This window comes from Hippocampus bargibanti, linkage group LG02 (assembly GCF_051943395.1).
Source record: "Hippocampus bargibanti isolate YZ-2025 linkage group LG02, ASM5194339v1, whole genome shotgun sequence".
NCBI classification, from domain to species: domain Eukaryota; kingdom Metazoa; phylum Chordata; class Actinopteri; order Syngnathiformes; family Syngnathidae; genus Hippocampus; species Hippocampus bargibanti.
Genome location: NC_142735.1, coordinates 16655501 through 16678395, shown reverse-complemented (window position 1 = coordinate 16678395; position 22895 = coordinate 16655501). Strand labels below are relative to the sequence as shown.

At 41.2% G+C, this 22895-nt stretch overlaps 1 protein-coding gene across 2 annotated transcripts; it reads right to left on the bottom strand.

Moving 5' to 3' along the window:
- Positions 1–393: 393 nt before the first annotated feature.
- adam19b (ADAM metallopeptidase domain 19b) lies at positions 394–22339 on the bottom strand. Of its 2 annotated transcripts, none has more exons than XM_088989670.1 (23): positions 21951–22327; positions 21299–21384; positions 21130–21200; positions 15061–15139; positions 14764–14840; positions 12956–13142; positions 12795–12860; positions 11636–11707; positions 11331–11497; positions 11052–11136; positions 10263–10402; positions 9648–9825; positions 9489–9578; positions 9218–9413; positions 8098–8206; positions 7750–7966; positions 7583–7660; positions 7329–7437; positions 7124–7250; positions 6935–7037; positions 4170–4454; positions 4002–4093; positions 394–1254 (listed from the first exon to the last, which is right to left on the bottom strand). In XM_088989670.1, the coding sequence occupies exons 1-23, from the start codon at positions 22060–22062 to the stop codon at positions 1248–1250; spliced, it is 2733 nt and encodes a 910-aa protein (XP_088845796.1). In that variant the 5' UTR covers positions 22063–22327; the 3' UTR covers positions 394–1247. The 2 variants fall into 2 exon arrangements, with proteins under 2 accessions (XP_088845796.1, XP_088845795.1); XM_088989669.1 differs by lacking the exon at positions 394–1254 and adding an exon at positions 1261–1958 and having other exon boundaries at positions 21951–22339.
- Between the last annotated feature and the right edge of the window lie 556 nt (positions 22340–22895).

The following is a 22895-nucleotide window of genomic DNA, read 5'->3' as shown; positions in this document are numbered from 1 at the left end:
TCAACAGCAAATGTTAATTAGATAAGAGTTAAAAGTGACTCGAAATGGATTTTTTGACAAATTTCTAAATGTGTCCTTTTTTTTTTAGTTTGACCAAAAAAGCTTGCACGATACTTATTTTGCAATGCATTCAACTGTACAGGTTACCTACAAAAATAAATCATTGTACCCGTTTCTGAACTTAAACCTCAGCTCGATATTAAGCATATTATTACGTTACCAATATAATATTATTTAAAAAAAAACCTGGTGTGTTGGCAAAAAAAATAAATAAAAAATGAGCACAGTTTCTGGAACAGCAGACACAAAGGAAAACAAAATCATCTTGAATAGTGACATTGAAAAACATTGTTTTTCTTCAATTTAGATGTGAACAATAAAACTTCCAAAGGTTGACAAAGAATGTGAAACATGAACTATTTATTTTTTAAATTCAATGTTGCAGTGCCTGAGTTTGGATATATCTTTGGAGAAGACACAATATGGCGGCCTTGTATCCATATTACAAGACCAGTTGCTTTCCAAAGTCATCAAGACTTGAACAGTACATTCAGGATGGCACTTCCTCGTTGCAACACCTCCCAGAAATGATACATACATGAAGGACAAGCAACATAGAATGTTCAATTCCACATATTCCACATTTGATTAAATTAAAATGATGGTGCAATTCAAGAAAGTTTCGCAGACATGAAAAATAAAGCTCTTGCTAAGAACCAAGGTTTGGGGTAAACCAAAAATCTCACTGCCAGTAGATTGGAGTGAAAAGATTAATTTATAGAGCATTCACTGTATGTACAAAGGTCTAAAAACAAAGTTATGAAAAAAAATCCCATGTAAAATATAGAGTGCCTTTAAAAAATATATATAATAACAGACATCAATTATGGCATGCCTCTCATCAAAATTAACTTTCCTGACTGCATGGTCCCTTTCAGTCCAGTTAAAATCCCAATATTAACCACAAATAAGAAGCAAAAAACATTTCAGCGCTTGGATCATCTCTTAATGTAAGATATCAGCACTTTTAGAGGCACCATCTTTGATCTAAACTGTAAACATTCATAATACTTTTTTCTTTGCTTTTGAAATAAATACTTCAGCGACTTTCCACTGCTAACATATAAAATCATTCACATGTATTTCCACTTGGGCACCGCACAAGTAAAATGTAGTCCACAGGTCCAGGGTGGATTGCGGGTGGGGGTCAAGTATCTTAGATTACAAGGTCAATATCTCCCTGAGGTTTAAGATCTGGAAAGGGGGAGACAATAAGATGAAGAGTGTCTTGACAACAATCAGGAAGGAGTATGACACTACATACGCCAACGCAACATGAGAAGCACAGACCTCAGCCAAGGTTAAATAACAATGCCAGTGGAAAGTGGAACAGCTGTCGTGGGAATGTTGTTGCTCTCTACACGTGTTAGTGACTAAAAATGTATTGAGCTAAAACACTGACATTGAGTTTGAACTTGTGAGTATAGTGTGTTGCGTGACTAAGTTTGAATCTCATATATGCAAGTATTTCAATTCAATTAGACAAACCCAATTCCAGTGAAGTTATGATGTACATACATTACGTATGCTGTGAACATACATTGTAAATAAATATAACATATAAAAATAACAGGGGGCGGCCCGGTAGTCGAGTGGTTAGCACACCGGCTTCACAGTGCAGAGGTCGCCGGTTCGCGTCCTGGTCCGGCCTCCCTGTATGGAGTTTGCATGTTCTCCCCGGACCCGCGTGGGTTTTCTCCGGGTCCTCCGGTTTCCTCCCACACTCCAAAAACATGCATGGCAGGCAGATTGACCACTCCAAATTGTCCCTAGGTGTGAGTGTAAGAGTGACTGTTGTATGTCTTTGTGTGCCCTGCGATTGGCTGGCAACCAATTCAGGGTGTCCCCCGCCTCGTGCCCGAAGACAGCTGAGATAGGCTCCAGCAACCCCCGCGACCCTAATGAGGAATAAGCGGTACGGAAAATGAGATGAGATATAACTATTTTATATGCACATCCTTAAACATCCAATGTTACTTATTTTCTACTCATTTGTATTTGTCTAAGTTGTCTCTCTCTCTCTCTCTCTCTCTCTCTCTCTCTCTCTCTCTCTCTCTCTCTCTCTCTCTCTCTCTCTCTCTCTCTCTCTCTCTCTCTCTCTCTCTCTCTCTCTCTCTCTCTCTCTCTCTCTCTCTCTCTCTCTCTCTCTATATATATATGTGTGTGTGTGTGTGTGTGTGTGTGTGTGTGTGTGTGTGTGTGTGTGTGTGTGTGTGTGTGTGTGTGTGTGTGTGTGTGTGTGTGTGTGTGTGTGTGTGTGTGTGTGTGCGTGTGTGTGTGTATGTCTGTAGTTTATTTGGAGTGTGTACCGTATTCAACCATTCTTATTTCAGTCTATTATATTATATAATAGACTCATATTTCACCCTTCTATCATATTTCACCCTTCTATTTTGTAGCTGATAGGCCCCTTTTGAAATGATGTCATTCCCGCACTCTGTATAAATAACATCTCGGGTGGGGGGAGAGCAGAAGCTTATACCTCAATGGCATGCCTACGTCTACCTCACAATGTGTCTCCTGTCCAAGATTAAAATAATCTTTCTGTTCATCACCTTGATTCTTGCTGATTTTACTATCATCTTCTAACACAGTGAAGAGCCGTGAACCCGAGAAAACGACGCATCACATATAAAAACAGAATGCCTACAACAAAATTCAAATTGCTTAATTGAATACCCCACATAGCTCGTCCCAAAGCAGTGCAGGAAAAAAAATAGGAAACTTTACAATAGTTTGAAGCTAAAAGTTCGAAACAGAACTGCCTCCATCAAGATAAGCCAACATATGGAAAACAAATATGATGAAAAATACATGAACTCATTCACTGCCATTCAGAAATTTATTCGGGAATTGGAAATATGACGTAGAGCGCCTTTCCCGAATTTGTTTGGATTTTGTTTATTCTTGTTTGGGTGCCAATAAAGCGCTAGCCATGGCCTCTGGCAATGTTGTTTCCTTTTCACAAAGGGGCAGCATTTCCCTTTTTCCATGTTAGCGCTTTGTTCCAGCTTCAGCTGTTATTAAAGCACTATATAAACCAACATGTATGTATTGCATTGTATTTTGGACAGCCACCCTCATTTTAATCTCAGATAACTCCAGATGCATTTAATTTAGAATGAACTTTTTTTAATCAAAGAAGAGAGTCTAAGGTTTCTTATGCTTTATTGAAAGTCTTAAAACTCAATACAGTGATCGCTTGCTACTTCGCGGTTCACTTATCGCGGCTTCAGTGCCTCACAGATTTTTTTTCAGGGAAAAAAAAACTTTTTTTTTAAGGAGTCTTTCTCAGAGAGAAGAAAATTGTCATCGGTAGTTGTTGGTACTCTTTCTTTTTTCGTCTTTCTTTTTTTGAGAATAGAGAAAAAAAATGTTTATTTTTTTTATTAATGGCATGCAAACGTGCAAACAAACAAAGTAAAAGAAACAACACTGCAAATAAAGCAGAATAAAATCAAACACACTGCCTCATGGAGCATTCTGCTCCATGAGCTGTTCTCTATTCTCCAAAAAAAGAAAGACAAAAAAAGAAAGAGTGCCGACAACTACCAATAACAATGTTCTTCTCTCGGAGAAACACTCCTTCAAACAAAACAAAAAAAAAAAGTTTTTTTGTGACTGCATTGTACTTCGCGGATTTCACTTATTGCAGGCTATTTTTGGAACGTATAGCCCGCGATAAACGAGGGGTGACTGTCATCTGTGGGTCCTGGAATTCGAGTGACAATGACAAAAACCCTAGCACTGGAGTGGACACATTTTTGCACATCGTCTGGCAGTGAATGAGTTAAGTGCCTATGCAATACTTGATTCGTATCCAATCTGAAGATAATCAATTCCTTGCAGATTTTCTACTGATGTTACCATGACAAAATGCGTAAGAAAAGGAAAAACAACGTGGTGCAGGCTAAAACGCAGGCTAAAACGTCATCACTTACCTGCTTGGCTTTTTATGTTCAACAGATGGCGCCAAAGCAGTCTTTCCCATCAGCGGTGCATCAGTGGTGATGAGTTGGCTGCTCGTTTGGTGCTGTGAGTCACAATGGAAAGACATGCTGTTCATGGCTCATGCGCGGCTTTGAGTGAGTACGACAAATACAATTTACCGTTGCCGGTTTGCTGCCAGGACAAGGTGGAGGTGGCCTGTTGGGAGGCTCTGGTCGGCATGATGAGGGGGAAAGTGCTGATGAAGGGGGCAGAGGAGCCTGCTTTCGCTTCAGCTCAGGTCTGAGGGGAGCGTTCCTCAGTGAGGGTTGTCTCTGGATAAGACTCAGAGACTCGCTGTGTTGTGAAACCAACACGGGAACAGGTGGAGGCTTCACGACAGGACGCACAGAAATGTGTTTGGGCCGGGTTGGACACGCTTGGCTTAAATGAGGAGAGGATTTTCTCTGGGGAAAAAAAAAAAAACACACACGCACACACACACACACACACAACGCAAACACACACAAACACATACATTATGAAAGTGTGCTAATAATGTAAAATCCACCTAAAGTGGTTGTAAAAAACTGGCAAATTGTGTTGAAAAAAAATGCACAATGGTCTTCAATTTAATATCCTCTATTTTCCAAAAATCCCATTTGTTTACTGTTGTTGTGTTAAGCCTAAAGCCATGGTGTTGTGAGCAAAGAACATTGAATTTATTTCATTGAGTCAACAAAGCCTTGTCATTATGAAAGTATTCCCGCCATCTTCTGAAATCTTTAAGCAATTCAAAACATTTTTGGTTTGCCATGAATACATTTTACGATTTGTGGTTGGGCTCTGTGCTGACCTCCTGAGCTAGCTTCACCTGACGGTGCTGCCTTTACTTACAAGTTGACCTTTCATGATAATTAATACATTGACTTCTCGCTCATCCATTAGAAAATGGACACAATATTTATTCGGACATAAAAATGGCCATTTTACATTTGTATATTCATAATTTTTTCTCATTTTGTAATGAGCTACAGGAGTGTACGTTGGTAATAATACGTGTAAACCATGTAGCATTTATGCTAACCATGAAAGTGGCAACAATCTACAATGTGCTTTTATTTGACTGCTTGTCATGCACCATCAGTTCATGCGAACATTCGTTACGCCCACCAGGAACTTTAAGTGATTGAACGGCACCAGTTATCCATTTCCGGTGCCAGAATAGACAGTGAGACAAGATTAATGAGTCTGTATCAATCCGATGCTGGTGCATTGCAGGACCTAACAGCTTGCTTGAAATCGCTTTGACCTACATGCCGAGTGGGCTCTCAACATTTACCATTTTATTGTATAAAAAAAAAACCTGAAAATATTTATGACTCTCATTCCTGGGACAGGTTTCTATCGCAATCACTTTATAGTGGCGGCCATGGTCGATTAAAAAAAAAAAAAAAACGCACACAAAGCATTTCATCTCTTTCAAAATGCTGACGAGCCTGAGTCAAAGGATGATGATGGAGACCGCGAGTCTGAGCAAAAGCTGCCTCCCCTCAGTAAAGAGGAGGTTACATAGACCAAGGCTCTTTCTGAAGCCACCCCTGTCCGCCTCAAAGGGGGATGGACGGTACTTGGTGGACTCTGTTGGTCTTGGAGAGTAGCTACATTGACATGAAAATATACTGTCAACTTACCAAATAAAATATTTTGGATGGCTACTCCATCAGTGACTACTAGTCATTTTAGATCAAAGACCAGGCACAGGGGCCAAATCTGGCCCGGCAAATAAATTTATTCGGCCCACGAAATCAAATCAAGCATGCCAAGTACCATGATGCTTGCTAAAGTCCAAACCAACATTTCAAGTTGTTGTATGTAAACCACAATAACAGTCATTTTTGACTTCAGATTTGAAAACTAGTTATTCAATAATTTGTTGTGCGTTCTGTATGTAATATGTGGAGGAGATGAAACATTCTAATGCAGGTGTCGGGAACCTATGGCTCTTTTGATGAATGCATCTGGCTCGCTGATAAAACTAAATACATATTCTCGCTTTTTCGCTGTTCATTTCCTGTTTGAGCGGCAGTTGGCGGAAAGCGCAATTTTGATTGGATGATACTGACCTATGGCCGTCGATGTCGAAACAGGTAAGCCCCTTTTAAATAAGCCTGACGAGTTAAAAAAATGGGGAGTATCGTACACTTCAGGTTGAATTGACCGTAGGATTCCCCTTTTTTGAGAGAAAACATTCTGCTGTGATTCTAATTTGCAATGAAACAATACCATGAATGAAACAGTTGAATATCAGTGCCACTTTGACAAGCCCCATTCTAACGTTAGCACCAATATACTTCTGTGAGAGACAGCAGAAAGCAAGCGTGCAAGCTAATGAGCAGTGTGCAGGCTACCTAGCAGTAACTTCGCCTGTGGACCTGGCAAGTTTCATTCCTATCGTTTGGCTGGATTTTTTTTTTTACCAATCATGAGCAACGGATTAATATCAATGGTGAGCATTATTAAAAAGTTATTTTAAATAATATATTCTGACATTTTGTTGAAATCATGTACATGCGTGTGTGTGTGTGTGTGTGTGTGTGTGTGTGTGTGTGTGTGTGTGTGTGTGTGTGTGTGCGTGCGTGCGTGCGTGTGTGTGTGTGTGTGTGTGTGTGTGTGATGGTCTAAAAGGCTCAACATCCAAAAATGTTACATCTTCTCATCTCAGAAAACTGGGACCAATTGTGATTAGAGTCAAATGGACACCTCTACCTATGCCCATGTCAACCTCTGAAAATATTCAAACAATCATTACAATATTTTGGATTTTATTGGCATAATAGACGTTCTTTGTAGAGAAAGGCTTACTAGGACACTATGACCATTTGCTACCAATATTCAACTGCACACCACCTAGCCTGTGAAAATATCAAAGCACTTGGGATTTTACCTGTTGTTGCAAGTCTTGGTTCTTGAGCAAGAATATTGGGTTGGTGTGACCATTCACATGACCGTCTGCATGTGGGCGCTTGTCTTCAACTTGGACTGAATTGCTGGAGGTCAGAAAACAAACACATGCACAAAAAAACTGTTTGGACAAGTCAAGAAAATGCAAGCAGACAATTTCAGCGCAAAATACCTCAACACGGGTATTGGGGCTGATGTTTTAAGTGACTGGAGTTTGTGTTTATAGCAAAACCACAGTCCAAAAGCCAATCCAACAAAGAAAAGCAGAGGAAGCACCAGGACAACTGGAGGGAGGTTGCCTATTGGGAAAAGAGTGTATGAAAGGCACGTGGTTCCAAATAAATAATATTGATGCGTGCTAAAAGACATTGCCTCACTGTGACTGATGACAGGTCCACTGTCCACACTCCCACCCGACCCTCTCTGGTTACACAAAGGCGGGGCCCAACCACTCTCACAGTGACAGTTGTGGTTGTTGTTACACAGCTGGCGAGAAATGAAGACACAGATTGTTGCGTCACAATTTCCTGTCTCATGAAATTTTGTACTTGAGACTCGTAGCAGGCTTCAGTTATTTCAACTTTTGTACCTCGAAAATACTCCAATGGACTTATCATCACACAAAACTCACCCCATGTCCGTTACATTTGGAATGACAGTCATCGGCTTTTAGGAAAGATGCGTTTCGGCATTCGCCATTGAAGCAAAGCTATTGAAAGTGATAAACGAACATTATGGAGGGACTTTGACGTGAAAAGACAGACGATACATAGTGCTATGATATTACTGTCGTCTTACTGAGTCATCTCCACATTTGGTGCCAGTCATAACAAGGCCAGGGTCCAGAGTGTCTCCCTGCACCTCTTCATCTCTCTGCCCAAGCTTGTAAACGTGTGTTCCCATGCACTGCACCCTCTTGTTGCCAACGCTCACTGTGGTTTCGATGCGCACTGCATTGCTCTCAATCGGCTTGGAAGCTGAAGACAGACACTGGATCTTTCCGCATTTGGCGTCTCTGGCGCAAACACAGAAATAGTATCATGAAATTATTGAGTTTGGATAGCACTGAAAATATAATTGTTGAAAAATGATATTATTGCCACGTTTACATTTGTCAAAGAGCAATATGCGTAACGTGTACCTCACCTGTCCTTACAGCTCCTGTATTTTCCAAACAGATCTTTACCACAGTTGCCATACATGTCGCCAGCTTCATTGACCTTCTTAAAACACACATCATGGGCAGGGCGACCATCTGTAAAAGACACGCGCACATACACGCACGCGGCTTGTTATTTGACCACCTGATGGAATGCAGATGGCATCCCTCAATGATCGATGAGAAGGTTTCTTCAGCCGTCATCTGTACAAAAGTGAAAAGTACTTTTGTACAGATGACGGCTGAAGAAACCTTCTCATCGATGGACCACTCCTGTACGACTGAGAGCTTACACAGACGTATCCCTCAATGATCTATGTGGGACTCCTGTGATATAGCAAAAACGCCCCAGGGAAGTTGTGTCGCAGTGTGAACTTGGGCGCAGGCCAACAACAAATCCCGAGGCTTTGCCAGTGAGGATAACATCTGACCTCTGCTTGAACTTCCAACAGATCTTCATGGAATATTTTTTCGATATACCCCAAATGTCTTGTTTCACATTTATTTATGTATGTATGTATGCATTTATTTATTTATTTCCTTATTTACATACTATTTCTTTCCCTATCTATCTATCTATCTATCTATCTATCTATCTATCTATCTATCTATCTATCTATCCACCCATCCATCCATCTATTTACTTATTTTACTATTTATTTATTTACATATTTAACTATTTATTTATTATCAAACCTTTATTGGTTTTATGAATCTAACGTTTTTCTTTCAAGAAAAGTACAGAAAACATAAGATACTGTAATTGCTGTCTGTGCTCTGTGACTTACTGTTTGTCTGTCCACTTATAATAGTAATAATAGCAATAATAAAAACAATACCAATAAAAAACAGACCTCTTCCTCATTACAACCATAATAAAATAAAATATTCTCAATCGGGTGAGCCATCACCACTTATTCGGTTGTGCTGTATATTTGGAACGACAACACGCAATGCTGCAATTAACCACGAGACGGCGCTAATGTAACACGATACAATTTTTTTTTTTTTTTCTTAGGAAATATCATCTGGTGGGCCTATTTTTTGTGTAATCATAACACCATAGTTGTACCATAATGAACCTTATTTTGGACAAGCGTCACCCACCTCGCCCCCAGAGTGAGCGGCATTGTTGCTCCAACGTGAGGCACATGCCAGTGTAACAGTAAGCCTTCCCATCCGCACACGATGTGCCATCCACCAAATAGAAGTTAGCAGGGCAAGACTCAGCCTTGCCATCGCAGTACTCGGCCAGGTCACACTGGCCCGATGGGGCTCGACACAGCACCCCTGGGCTTTTTAGCTTTTAACAACAAGAAGGGCAGATTGAATGTGAAAAGGAACACTGCTCGCGTGACATTTTTTCGGAGGATCATACCTTGCAGTTATGACAACAGACCCCATGGGCGCACTCAGCTCCAGCTTTTAAAGTGCAGTTGTTTGCGTTACAGCAGGGACTGGTACATTCCTGTGTTGGAAGTCTTTGGTGAGTCCTTTCATCATATAAACAAATAGCGCACTGATACCAACACACTACCTCTTCTTCTCCACAGTCGCATTCCTCCCCATCCTCCAGGTAGCCGTTGCCGCAGCGCTGTCCTCCATACATGGCTCTGGTGTTTGGCTCGTTGAAGAGACATTTTCCCCCTCCTGAACTCAGGTAGCTCTTCAGATCCCTCATGTTACATGTGTTAAACACACGCGGGAACGGATGGCTATGAGAGGCATGGGATGAAAACAATTTCACACCAAGACAACATTTTTGTACATATACCAGTACAATGAAATGAGACGGCACACAAGAGAAATAGAAATACATTGTACAAAACATTCAAATTCACGTTCACATATATGGACAATTTGGAGTCTTAGGTGGACCTAACACACATGTTTTTGAAATGTGGGGGAAAGGTAAATGTCCAGAAACGAAAATCGAATGGGCTGACCAGGCTCTCTGTGCCAGCTGTTCAGCCATCATGCTGCCCACCTCAAACTTTCTGTACTGTGACAGTCTCAGTCACAATTGATCATTTTCTTCTTTCAGGGGAAGAAATATGATTTTGATGTAATTGATTCTTTAAACGTTTGCAACATACTTCCTTGCAGTGTACCGTATACTCAACAATGTGGAAAAAAAGTTGAGTGTAGTTACCCCGTAGCAGCTGCCATAATGCAACCGCCATCCTCAGCTTTGGCCTGGCAGCAGCCAGCGCTGTCATGACTCATGCCAAAGTTATGGCCCATCTCATGTGCCATAGTGGCGGCAACGCCAACAGCTGACTCCGAGTGGTCCTTTTCCATAATCACAGGTGCAGAGACACATTTCAAAGTTCATGTTTTGAATTGGATTTCAGTCTCTAAAAGATTACACTCATAAAAATCAGCATTAAATGATCCTTATCATTTGAAATAGGCGTGCTGCTCTCATAAAGGTGGAAACAGAAATGGCGGTGACAGCCAAGTTTGCACACCCCACCTTTTGCTAAAACCATCCCACAACCAACCCCAAATTCCTAATACACTCTCACCCTCACTCTCAGGATTAGCATTTAGATTGACTAAATGCTAATCCTCAATTGGCGAGTAGTTTTACTTTATTTGAGTGTTATTGTGTATTTGAATGTTATTGCTTGAGTTAGAGGTGTGTTACTTCTGGATTGAGTCAACGCTGGCGCATGTAGCCGCCGCTTAGTACCAGCATAAAAACTTATCCTTTGACTGTAAAGTGTTCTTGAGAGTTTTGAAAGGCGTATATAAATTAAATGTATTATTATTATTATTAAATGTATGGTACATTTTATTGCAAAAAAAAAACCTTCATGTGTCATGACTATTTCATTCATTTATGTATCTTTTTAAATCTGAAATATGGCCCTGAGCCTGAGAGTCCACTGCCAGCTCTAAAACTTTGTATAGCTAGTGTAGGTATAGAGTTTCGCACCGTGTTCACACCACCTGACTGGTATTCAGAGCACATGGCTTTGAGAGGTGCCAACCCAATGGTGGTCCCCTGGAATGACTTTCCCCTGGTGATACAAAGTGCACATTAGTTGGACAACCGGGTTGGACAGAACTGTGCAGCCCCGAAAATGAGATCGTACTAACTACTGTAGCTGAGGGGACATGAGAGATCTCAAAGTATCGTGCAAGAAACATCTTCATGTCATTACGATGACAAACTCTCACTGCCGCGATTAAAATCAAGCGGCGGGTCACTGACGTGATGAGCTGAGCGTTGTCATTGTGGAGTTTATGAAGCTGTTTGCGTCTCCATGACAGGAACGCCGCCAGGGTGCTGTGCGGGTTGTCGGACACGTTTATCATGTCCTGGCTGGTCCACACCTCCAGACCGATCAACGCCACTCGGATGCTTAAGGCTTTGTAGTACTGTGCGTGTGTGTATGGGGGGTGGGGGGTGGGGGTGGGGGGGTGGGCAGGGGGGTATGGTCCATTGACAAACAAACAAATGATTACAAAGATGCCAACAGTACTTGTTGTGGCTACAATTTAGACAAAAGGGGTTACCTTGTCAACTAAATTGGCAGCTTCCAGTAATTTCAGTTGCGTCTTCTCGAGACTCCTCTCATGTTTGTCAAACTGAAAATCGCAAACACATATGGTTAGCAGCAAAGGAAACAGTCATATGCCCCGTTTTTATCCTTCAGATTTTTTTTCTTTCTTTTTCCAATGGTGCCAATTGGAATTCACTGCACTTTTCATCATTTAGTGACATGACATTGGTTGTGGAAATAGCTCTTGTGTAATCCCTTACAAAAGAAACATATTTTGCAATATATTGGAAGATATCATGCAATACATGAAGTAATATATTTGCATATATGGGATTTTGTATTTAAGTTTTCTAATACATTTCAATATATGGACACACAATATACTGTATGTGACTGTAAAGTATCCTGGAAAGTTTTGAAAGGCGCTTATAAATGAAATGTATTATTTGTAATACTATATATCGATAAATGTAATTTTAAAAGTGTTGCAATTGAGACCAAAATGGGGCAATGTATTTTTCACATGTAATAGTCTGTCTTTATATTTTACAACATACTGCAATATAAATAATCATATATCTGCGATTGGCTGGCAGCTAATTTCGCGTGTCCCCCGCCTCCTTCCCAACGACGACTAGGATAGGCTCCAGCCTCCCCCGCGACTCTAATGAGGATACAGCGGTCTGAAAAATGGATGGATGGATGGATGGATGGATGGATGGATGGATGGATGGATGGACGGACGGACGGACGGATAACATAGAGGCGCAACTCAATAAATTACAAATTGGAGAAAAGTGTATTTATTTCAGTGATGTCATTCAAAAAGTGAAAATCAGAAAGATTCATGAATTTAAACACACTTTTCAGAAGGCCTAATTAATTCAACAACATATTTTGGGATAGTGTATTGCCATATATAATGTACAGTATATGATTCGATTTTTGAATTAAACTACAGAAATAAATTACATTTTCACGAATTTTAAAATGCAACTGAAAAGCACACAGTAAATTCAAATAAAAGTATACAATTGCTTTGACTCAATCAAGAGCTGGATGGTTTCAATCTGTGTAATTTAGTTCCACAAAACCAGTAAAAAATAACTACCATTCATGAAATATTTTGCTTTAAAGGCACATATCATGTAAAATAATGACAGCAATCTTACCTCAGCATTGTCTGCTACCAAGAGTAGCTCCACATATTTCATATTCTGACTCAGATCTCTTTGTTCCTTTAATAGATTGATTACAAAACACTTTTTAATGATACAAAATAAATCTCCAGTGTCAGTAATGCAGTCTTTTTTTTCAAGCACTTCACACTCACCCTGAACCTCGGTGCTGATGTCATCCCATGGAGGAAGGTGCCAAGGGCCTCCCTGTTTCTATCGACCAGCAGGCAGCTTGCGGGAGGTAGATGGAAATTCTCGGCTCGGAAAATGGCGTGCTGAGGCGTATCCGTAGAAACAGGCTCAATGAGATAGCTGACGCTTGCGTTTAGAGAAATTAGACCCCTGAGGGAAATCAAAAAAAGTCACTGCTCACAATTGTATGCAGCGGTTGCAAATCATGAAGGATCTGTGTTGCTAGTCCATTCTTTCACAAAGAATTTGGAAACAGAATGCTTGCTTGAGACTAATTTATACCCGAAACTGTAACTTGGCAGACATATCGTTTTTTCCTCCCTCGTTTTGTCCCGTTTATTGGGCCTGAGACAGTGGCATTCGTGTGGGATGCTGTTGATCCCTGATACAAGATGTTGGTGGTCTATTCTTTGAACATTTTATTTCCAAGAGAAATGTTAAACTTATTTTAAAACCTATTTATTCTGTATGCTTATTTTGGGATAAGTTCCGACTAAAATTTCCAGGCAAATAAATAAATAAACAACAACAACAACAAAAATAACCATCATCACATCCACAATAACAAAAACAAAAAATATTTAACTAGTCAGATACATACTGTCGATACATCCGCAGATCAAGCAGCTGCACTAAACATCTGGAGACATCTAACACCCACCCATGTGTCCGGCAATGTCTCAGAAGCTTTATTCAAATGCATGTATTCATCGAAATAGAGAGCAAAACACTCTCACAAACATGGATACGTGTTCTGTCTTGTGCCATGAATTGCCTCAAGGATTGGAGCCAAAGCAAGAAAAAAAGAAGAAAAAAAAAAAACAGGAATCCCCTGACTAAGCTGAGACCCCACACCAACTGCAACACATGAGTCACAATAAAAATGTCAGTAGTTTACAGGTTATTTCACACTTCGTTTTATAAACCGCAATTCCAAGGAAGTTGTATAATGCAAAAGCGTTTTCAAGCTACTGTGTATACAAAAAAAACAACAGTTTGTGGATAACTGGTTAGCACACTGACGCCGCATTGTGCGTCTACTCGTGCCCTGCTATTGGCTTGCAACCAGTTCAGGGTGTACCCTGCTTTTTCCCTTGAGTGAGGTAGGATCAGCTCTAGCCCTTGTGTGAATAAGTAAGATAGGGAATTTATTGACGGACAATGCCATTTACATATCGTTAAAATGCATCAACATTGCAAAAATGGTCTCGTTTTGAATTTGAGGCCCACATTGGCTATTCAGCCTGCAGCCACCCAGGCCACCAGGTACTCGCCATCTCCAGGGTAGGCTCCAGACGGGGAGCTCCAGTAAGCCACATCCAGGCTGAGTAATATGAGGTCTATTTATTTTTGTCATCATACGGAGTCCAGTCTGTCACCTATGACCTGCTTGAACACTCTGAAAAGATGAAGCCTCAGGGAGAGGATTTTCTAGTGAGACATGTTTTCTTTTTATGAATAGACTTTTATTCTGGGAGCATTGTAACACACTAGTAAGGGTAGGGAAAAATACTTATAAAGCAACATGTTTTACTTGGGTATAAATAACCATTTCTCTGAGCCGGAAAGTCAAAAGGCATTACGCTGGCGCTTTGATTCCTGAGTGGAAATTGATCAAATTTGTCAAGTGTACACTTAAAAAAAATAAAACAAAAAACAATTTAACCACAGTGTCATCTATTAAGCATTCTTTTGTGATCCATGTCCAAATATAAAGATGTTGTAACATCACAACATATCTCGAAAGCAGCTGCATCGAGGTGGTTCTAACCTGAGACCTGAGCATGTGCTGAGAGCCACACTGGAACCATCTACACCTGAAACCTCTCCGTGGTATAAACAGTGATCCTGGAAGAGCATAAAAATAATTAAAAAATACAACACAATAAAAAATAAATACAAATCAACATGCAGCTCATGAATGAACAATCATCTACATGCTTGGTTGTTCCTCACTGGCATCCATATAACTGGAAAATTCTGTTTTAGCTGTGAGGGTATTTATTAATAAAAAAATATTAATATTGTCCCCACTGCCATACATCATCAGCAGTGTTTCACAACTTACCTTGATGACAGGAGAGAAGGAGCTGCGACTTCCATCTGGAGTGTACCATATTTCTTGATATCCAGGGGTCAACAGCTGCCTGAGGGAAGACATTCCAAGTTTTGTAACTTTTATTTAATTAACTGTTTGGACCGGCTTCTTTATCCTATTGAAGGGAATGACAGTATAGATATAGAGCCAAGCAAAGCCAATAAAAGTAAAGAACAGCATTTTGTACAATCAAACAAGTCCTGCCTTTTCACACATTCGCCTTGCGATCCCCCCCCCCCATTTTTAACCTAATTAATAACTATTTGCTGGCTCCAAATGTGTTTTTTATTGTAGGGGTGAGGAGGAGTTGTCACCCAAAGTCATCTTAAATAGGCGTCAGCACATGTGCGACCAGATTGAGGATGAGTGGATGAAAAAAAAAAGAAAATCTGACCGCAAATATTGAATGTACTGTTGGAACAAGCATATAGTCAGTATCCAAACCGTTCACAGTATGTCCTGTTTATAATGAACAGTGTGCATACTAAAACACACCATCTCAAAGATTTACAGCAAGAATGTGAAACACATCCAGATCGCTGTCTCAATCAACTCAGCCTTCCTGTTTGCAACATTTCCAGCTCAACAGCTGCTTATTTTTCTCTCCAAATAACCCAGTTCTTATTCCTCCTGAATATCCATCATACCATCTGCAGCTATGACGCAATGAGAATAGACAGAGAACTGACGCTGGATTTTTGGAAATTATTTCACACTTGACCTTTACATTCAGAGCAGGAGAGATGTGCAAAACAGACACGCTGAAATCCTTTTAGGAGTTTGGCGTGTGCAAAAACATCTCTTTCAGGTGATGTGTCTCCACTGTCTCGGCCTTCCAATTCTAGTGGAACTACAACCCCCATGCCCCAAACCTCCAACGCCCACCAAAATAGTTGGCATCCACAATGCACGTCTGTGGAGTTCTAAATATGTCTGCCTACCCCACACTAGAATTGACTAAAAGTCATGTTACACCATGACTTAGACCTGCTATTACCTGATTCATAGTCTCCTCAATTCTGTCACCAATTCGTCAGGTGCCCTGGAGGCATGTAATAGGGAATGCTCTCGTCTGCCAGAATGGCCATGATGGTGTCGTGTGATCTGTCAAATTCCCATACATGGTCAATACAATTGACCTAACACAAAAATGAATATCTGCCAATTTGTACGCCGAGTACATTCATGCGTCCCTGTCAAACAGAATCCATTGTATCAAAGACATTAAGAAGAAAACGAAAAAAAAAAAAAAAAAAAAAAACTAATTTAGCGACGTCAATATTATGAATCAAGCATCGGGTGTACTTCCGTGGGATATTTTTATACCATGGATTTCACGCATACCAGCAATTGTCTCGAATGTAACCCACGTGATGGATGGGATATTCATCTCTTTAAACTTCATCAATCCACCCCATCATTGCTTTGGAATTAATGTTACAAAACAAACAAGCAAACCAATTTTATGAACATTCTAGTTAGCAATCCACATCAGGCAACTTCAACTAAAGAGGTTCCACCGCATCCCCCCACCCCCCAAATCCTTTTAATTGCTGATAAAAGACAAGGGATGTAAAGAAGGGATTTTTCTTTTTGCTCTCAGTGAATCAGAAGCCCTTAAGGAGACATATCCTTCCAACAATGGCTGTCTGTTGATCTAATCACAAAGCAAGTCCCGGAAATAGACAGAAAGCAGACGTTGGCAGATGGCTTGGACAACCAGGAAACTTCAAACATTTAGTTGTTATGACATACACTGGTGTCCCCGTCACGGTGTACCCCCCCCCCCCGTTTGCTCATTAACACTTTTTTTTATTTCTGTGAAATATTCCCAGCATGTGCTCAGCTCACACATAACATTTGCCATCACTCATGTTTTCAGGATTATAGGCAAAATGATAGATGAGTGACTGGGTGGGTTTGAGCCCGCTGCTGTTTTCATAATCACACAGGATGGATGATCATACGGTAACTCTTGCGCTCTACATTTATGATTCTGGACTGCTCCTTTGGGATGGTGGCATCTGCACCATCGTTCAGGCTTTTCAGGCTGTCAACGCAAGACATATACGCAATACGGCTCAAATGAAAATATACAATCACTTCTTCGGAGGATAATTTGATTAACATTTGGCTCTAAATGAGAAACAGTGTGTTTGCCACAATCATATGTTTAATTGGGGTATGGTGACAATAGAAATTGGTTACTGTTGTAAAAACAAAGCCAGTAAAAATACAGTAAAGTCTCGTTATATCGATATCGGTTATATTGATAATACTGCTTATTACGATACTATTTTCATTTCCCGTGCACATTTCTAGTCTTTTTATGTATAATTAGTTCCGTTTAGTACGATTCATGGTTATTACGATAATCCGGTTACTACGGTGCTCCTTTTCATCTCCCGCCGGCCATTTTGCTATGTTTATATCGATACACGCCATTGGTTGCGCCATTGGTCGCGCCATTGGTCGCGCCATTGGTCGACTTGGTCACGTGTCGTGGTTACGTGGCTTGGTTACGTGACCAGCTCCCGCGAGCAGACGCCATTTTCATTTTCAGACGGCAGCTCGTGTGTCTTCAACAATGGCGAAACACCTCATGCATTTCTGCAACCGCATGACATTGCATACAGCATATTGACTTCTGAGTCCAAACTTAGGCGTATCTAAAATCCTTTCAGTTTAATTCTACGCTACTGGATGACACACGTCTTCTTAAATGAAGACGATTAAAAAGCGGGCAAATAAATGTGTCAGCTTTCAGGGTTTTTATAGAGTTTGGATGGGGTCCAGGATGAGGACAGATGCTGTGATTGAGGAGAACATTGCTGGCTGAATTAGGCTTGTTTGACACTGAGACAAAGACTTGGTTCAGCTTCTGTTGAGGGTGGGGGGGGTTGTCAACGCGAAGCTACTTTGGAGATGAAGGCTGGGGGGTAAAGAGAAGGGGATGTGGGGTAATGCATTAGGGTCAGTGGGTCGCATTCTCTCATCGTATCAGATGACATCACTGCTCACAAGGAGAGGGGAGGCAGGACGCTGATGCTTGTCAGAGGACGATTTACAGGCTTTTACTGCGCGGCGAAATGGCGTGGTCGGTCGCACCGCGTGTTTGTCATTAAGAGAGCGCAGGCGTTTGAGCAGACTAAACATAATGTGAACCGTGAACAAGGAAACACATCTCCTACTGTCTGATCTCTAACCTTGAAATCCATCAATTTTGCCCGGCTTGAAACCTTGTTTATGTATTCTGTGAGCGGTGTGTCTGCGTGAGGTCAAATAAGCAGGACACCAGCCAACGAGCGGGATATGCATGTTTGTCCTCGCAGCTCAGGCGAATGTCAGAGGAGAAGAAAAGAAAGGTGAATGGGCTTGTTTTTTTTTTTGAACAGGGGTTTTCCAATCAGGATGTTCTTTTGTCGATTTCTATCACATCCATGAGTGATATTGATTATGTTTTCGATTTTGGATCTGCTCACTAAGACTCTATAAATTATATGTTTTTTGATTCATTGATGAATCTGACATCGGCATCACTGGCCAAGAGATCCCACCAGCGCCTGTACTTCCTCCGCAAGCTCAAAAGAGTTGGACTCACGACCCCCATCACGACCTCCTTCTACCGCGGTACCATCGAGAGCATCCTGACCAGCTGTATCAACGTGTGGTACGGCGCCTGCACCGTGTCCTGCCGTAAGACTCTGCAGCGCATCGTGAGGACAGCTGAGAAGATCATCGGTGTCTCTCTTCCCCCCCTTCAGGACATTTATAACATCCGCCTCACCCGCAGAGCCATCAGGATCGCTGGCGATCCCACCCACCCCTCCCACAGCCTCTTCAGCCTGCTGCCATCGGGTAGGAGACTGCGGTGTCTCTGAGCCAAGACCAGCAGGCTCAAGGATAGTTTCTGCCACCAGGCAGTCAGGAGACTCAACTCCCTCCCAGCCCTGCCCCTTCCCACTGCCACACTAACCGAACTCTGAGTACAAGCTGTACTATCATCCTGAACTCTATTTTTTTTACTTTCTCGTGTTTTTTTCTGCAAGACCTCACTTCAACCCTTTTTTTTGTTGTTTGTTTTTGCACTACTACATTACGTCACTTTACATACGACACTACCTCACTTTACATTCAGAAATTACATGTATTGTCTGTTGTCAATTGTATGTCTTTTTTAGCCACAGTATAAATGCCTTGCTGGGTCCGAGAGGACATTAATTTCATCTGTGCTGTATGTATGCACATTAGCATATTTTACACTAAAGCTGACTTTGACTTTGATTAAGTAAAAAATAACATTGTATCCAAATTTCCATCCTTTCATGATATAAAAACAGGACATCAGATTAAATGGAAAGTGCAGAAAATAATAAAACATTGAATATGATTCAGTTACTTTATAGACTGCAAATTCTGTCGGTGATCCTTTTTTTTTTTATGTGATCAGCAATGACAGGCATATGCCAATCACATACTTACACACACAACACAATAATTGGCTGACCATGATAGGTGGCCAATCAATCAGAGTGCCACTGGTTGAACCCAGTGGCGGGCCGTCACGGCCTTATTTATGTCCAATGACACTTACAAAAGCATAGTTGCCAGACCGTATATGCTACTTTAAATAACTAAACTCGCTGAAGGAAATCCTGACTGCTGTGCGTAATGATTGACATAAACCAAGTGTTAATGTATGTAATTCTGAATGTCATGGGTGACATGTTGAAAGAAACTGACAAAAACTGAGTAACATACAGTAAAATTGAAGAAAAAAAATCTGTCTGGACAGTATGTACTTTTTTTATTAACATTTTCCTTTTCCTTTCTTATAAATGATTCTACAAATCATCAGAGGAATTCACACACAACAGACAACCTTTAACCAAATGGCTGCCTTTCATTAAAAGATAACCCCTGGCAGACACACAAACCAGAAAGGGAAGATAAATTGACGGAGTCTGGTCACTGTCTGATACAATATTCTGAATATCAGGAACACGTCTCAGACGGAAACTACAGCCACGAAACCACATATTGTTCGATGAATAATGTCTAATTATGTATTTTTATATGTTTTTATGTTCAATCTTCCCAAAACATTAAACATCACTCACTGTATCATGCAAATACACCATTGTGACCCCTGTTCTGCGTTCATCTTGTGCTCCCAATACACTCATGACATATTCCGACATGACTTCTCTGCAATTATGTTAAGCCCATAACATCAGCGACTTAAGGTGAAGCCAGTAAGAATATGAAACAATTCAGGTTGCAGGAAATTGATGGGAAGTTGCTCAAAAATAGTTTCAAAAATTTCCTAGCCAGTAAATGAACAATGTAATCAAGTGAGATGTTCCCTTTTTGCATGTGTGTGTTTCACTCCACATCCAGAAGCAACACCATCAAGTGATTGATGAAGCATCCCCGCCAAAAAATAAAAATAAAAAAGTGCGACCACCTGCTGGGAGGTACCACATAGGCCATAGGGGGTAAATCCTTCAGGGGAAAACCTGGAGTCATGACTTGTGAATTCGGTTTGTGTGTCAGTGCGAATGTGAAGGAATGGAGACCAAAAGCATACATTAATGAGCTAACATTTCCTAATGTTCATAAAATCTCTGATTGCATTTGTGTGTTGGTTGTCACCGGGGACATCTCGAGAGCAATGACCGACAACACGCCACGCTACTTTGTACTGCACAGTCCATCTAATTAGACGCATTCTTATTCAATGAAATATCACACAGACTGGGCGTGAAAAGCACTTAAAACTAAACGATTGCAGGATGTTATAAGTCTGACTTCCGGTGAGGCAAAAACAAACACATTGGTTGACAGCACAACCCACTGTCATTCAAACACATAACTAGTCTTCTCCATCTGTGCACCGACGGAGGCCCTGACGTCATCCATGTGTCTATACATCAATTAACATGTAATAAGCCGACTAGGGGCGGATCATTTCAGCATCTCTAGACATGCTTATAAAATTGCAATGCATAATGTCTATGCAAGTAAAAAAAGACTCACTGATTCCTTTCCAGATGCAGTACTAGCTGCTGGCCCTGAGCTGAGATGAGAACCTTAGCCTCCGCAGGATGCTGGGAAGACACAGTAGACACTCAAAGTTCGAAAAACAATGGGTCATTTTGCCTTTAATCATCTTGTGGCTTGAACCTGCATGGTGAGACCGACTTACCTCTCTGTTGGCAGACCTGTCGTGCCTGTGGGGCTGCAACCATACGGGATAGGTGATCTCGTAACTCTCCATCGCGGCACTTCCATCTGCAGAAAGTTGGAACTTATGATAGCATCAGACATACTGATGAGGTGACTTGGTTAATGTCTTTGTGGCCCAGTGGCCTGATACACACACATAACTATTCAATTCCACTGTATTTTAGCTCGTTCTGGGCACCAGAGATAACATACTGAAAGGTCTTACAGGGCACTCAGTGAAACACTACAATCATCATCCAAACTGGGAACCTCTAAAATTATTGCCACAGCTGAGATCAGCTCCAGCACCCCCCACGACCTATGTGAGGTTAAGCAGATCGAAAAATGGATGGCTGGACAGATATACTATGTGTTTGTGTCCAAGTCTACCTTCAATTGTAACCAGTCAATTTATAAATAACCAATCAATTGTAACCAGTTAATTTATAAATAACCGACCTGTTTAATGCATACAGCTGTTTTAAGGCTACCTATAAAGTACAGTATCATTCCTTCGTGGGTTCGTGCATAGTTATGAACGTCTCTCCTTCATGCGACGACTCGTGAAGGCTTCGTGGAAGAATAAAATCATGAATGAAAGCTATTCCTCAATGTAAACAAGTGAGACTCACGACGGCCAATCGCGGCTTGCGCAGCCGGCTGTACCCAGTGAAGGAGCGTTATGAGGGACAGGAAGAGGTGAGAGGACGGCGCGCTATGGAGAGGAGGCGGCGGAGGACGCATCCTAAACGCACGAGGACCCCGGTGGACTGGGACGGGAGGCACATCGATGTACGCGCTGGATGGGATGGCTCACACCCAACGAAAAGAGAGTCTCCGTCGAAGTGAATTGGCGACCAGGCGCCGCTTCCCTGACGGATGATGGACATTCTCCTTGAGCCCTCCCCTTCAATTACAAGCGCGGACACGCGCATGCGCGCGTTCAGGCAAGACAAGACCAGTAAGCGCATTCAACAAGATACTGTATCAATACTAATACACTGATGTTAAACACAGGCATCCACACGCACACACGCGCCATTCTAAGCATTTTAAGCTACAACATTATTGGCCAAACTCGCACGGCGAAATCTTAACTACAGAACATAGGTGGGCAAATTTGTTGTTCATGCATTGTGTTCCCTCGCGACTTTGCGGTTCGTCAAGCTAGGAAATCATTAAAATGAGAATAATCCGTTCCCAGGTCCCCATAAAACAATTTTCTACTTTCAATTTTTCTAAGCCCTAAAACTACACAAAATATACCTTATTTTATGTATAATAAATGTGCTATAGTATTATGATTAAAGAAATAAACTACTATCCAATAAAGTCATTTTATTTACCTTTGTGATGGTTGTTAATGGCTTGATGGAATGGAGTGTCCGGTTTCCCCAGCATTAAACACTTGATGAGGAACATAGGCTTCTTTCACCATCTTGAGGAATGATCGCTTGTAGGTGCTTTCTCTGTGATAATTGTATCTCGTTCTTCATCAATTGTGATCTGTTTAGCTGGGTTAATAGCTTTTTGCATCAAGTGTACAGATGACTTGTGCGGGTTATTTGTGGAGCCTG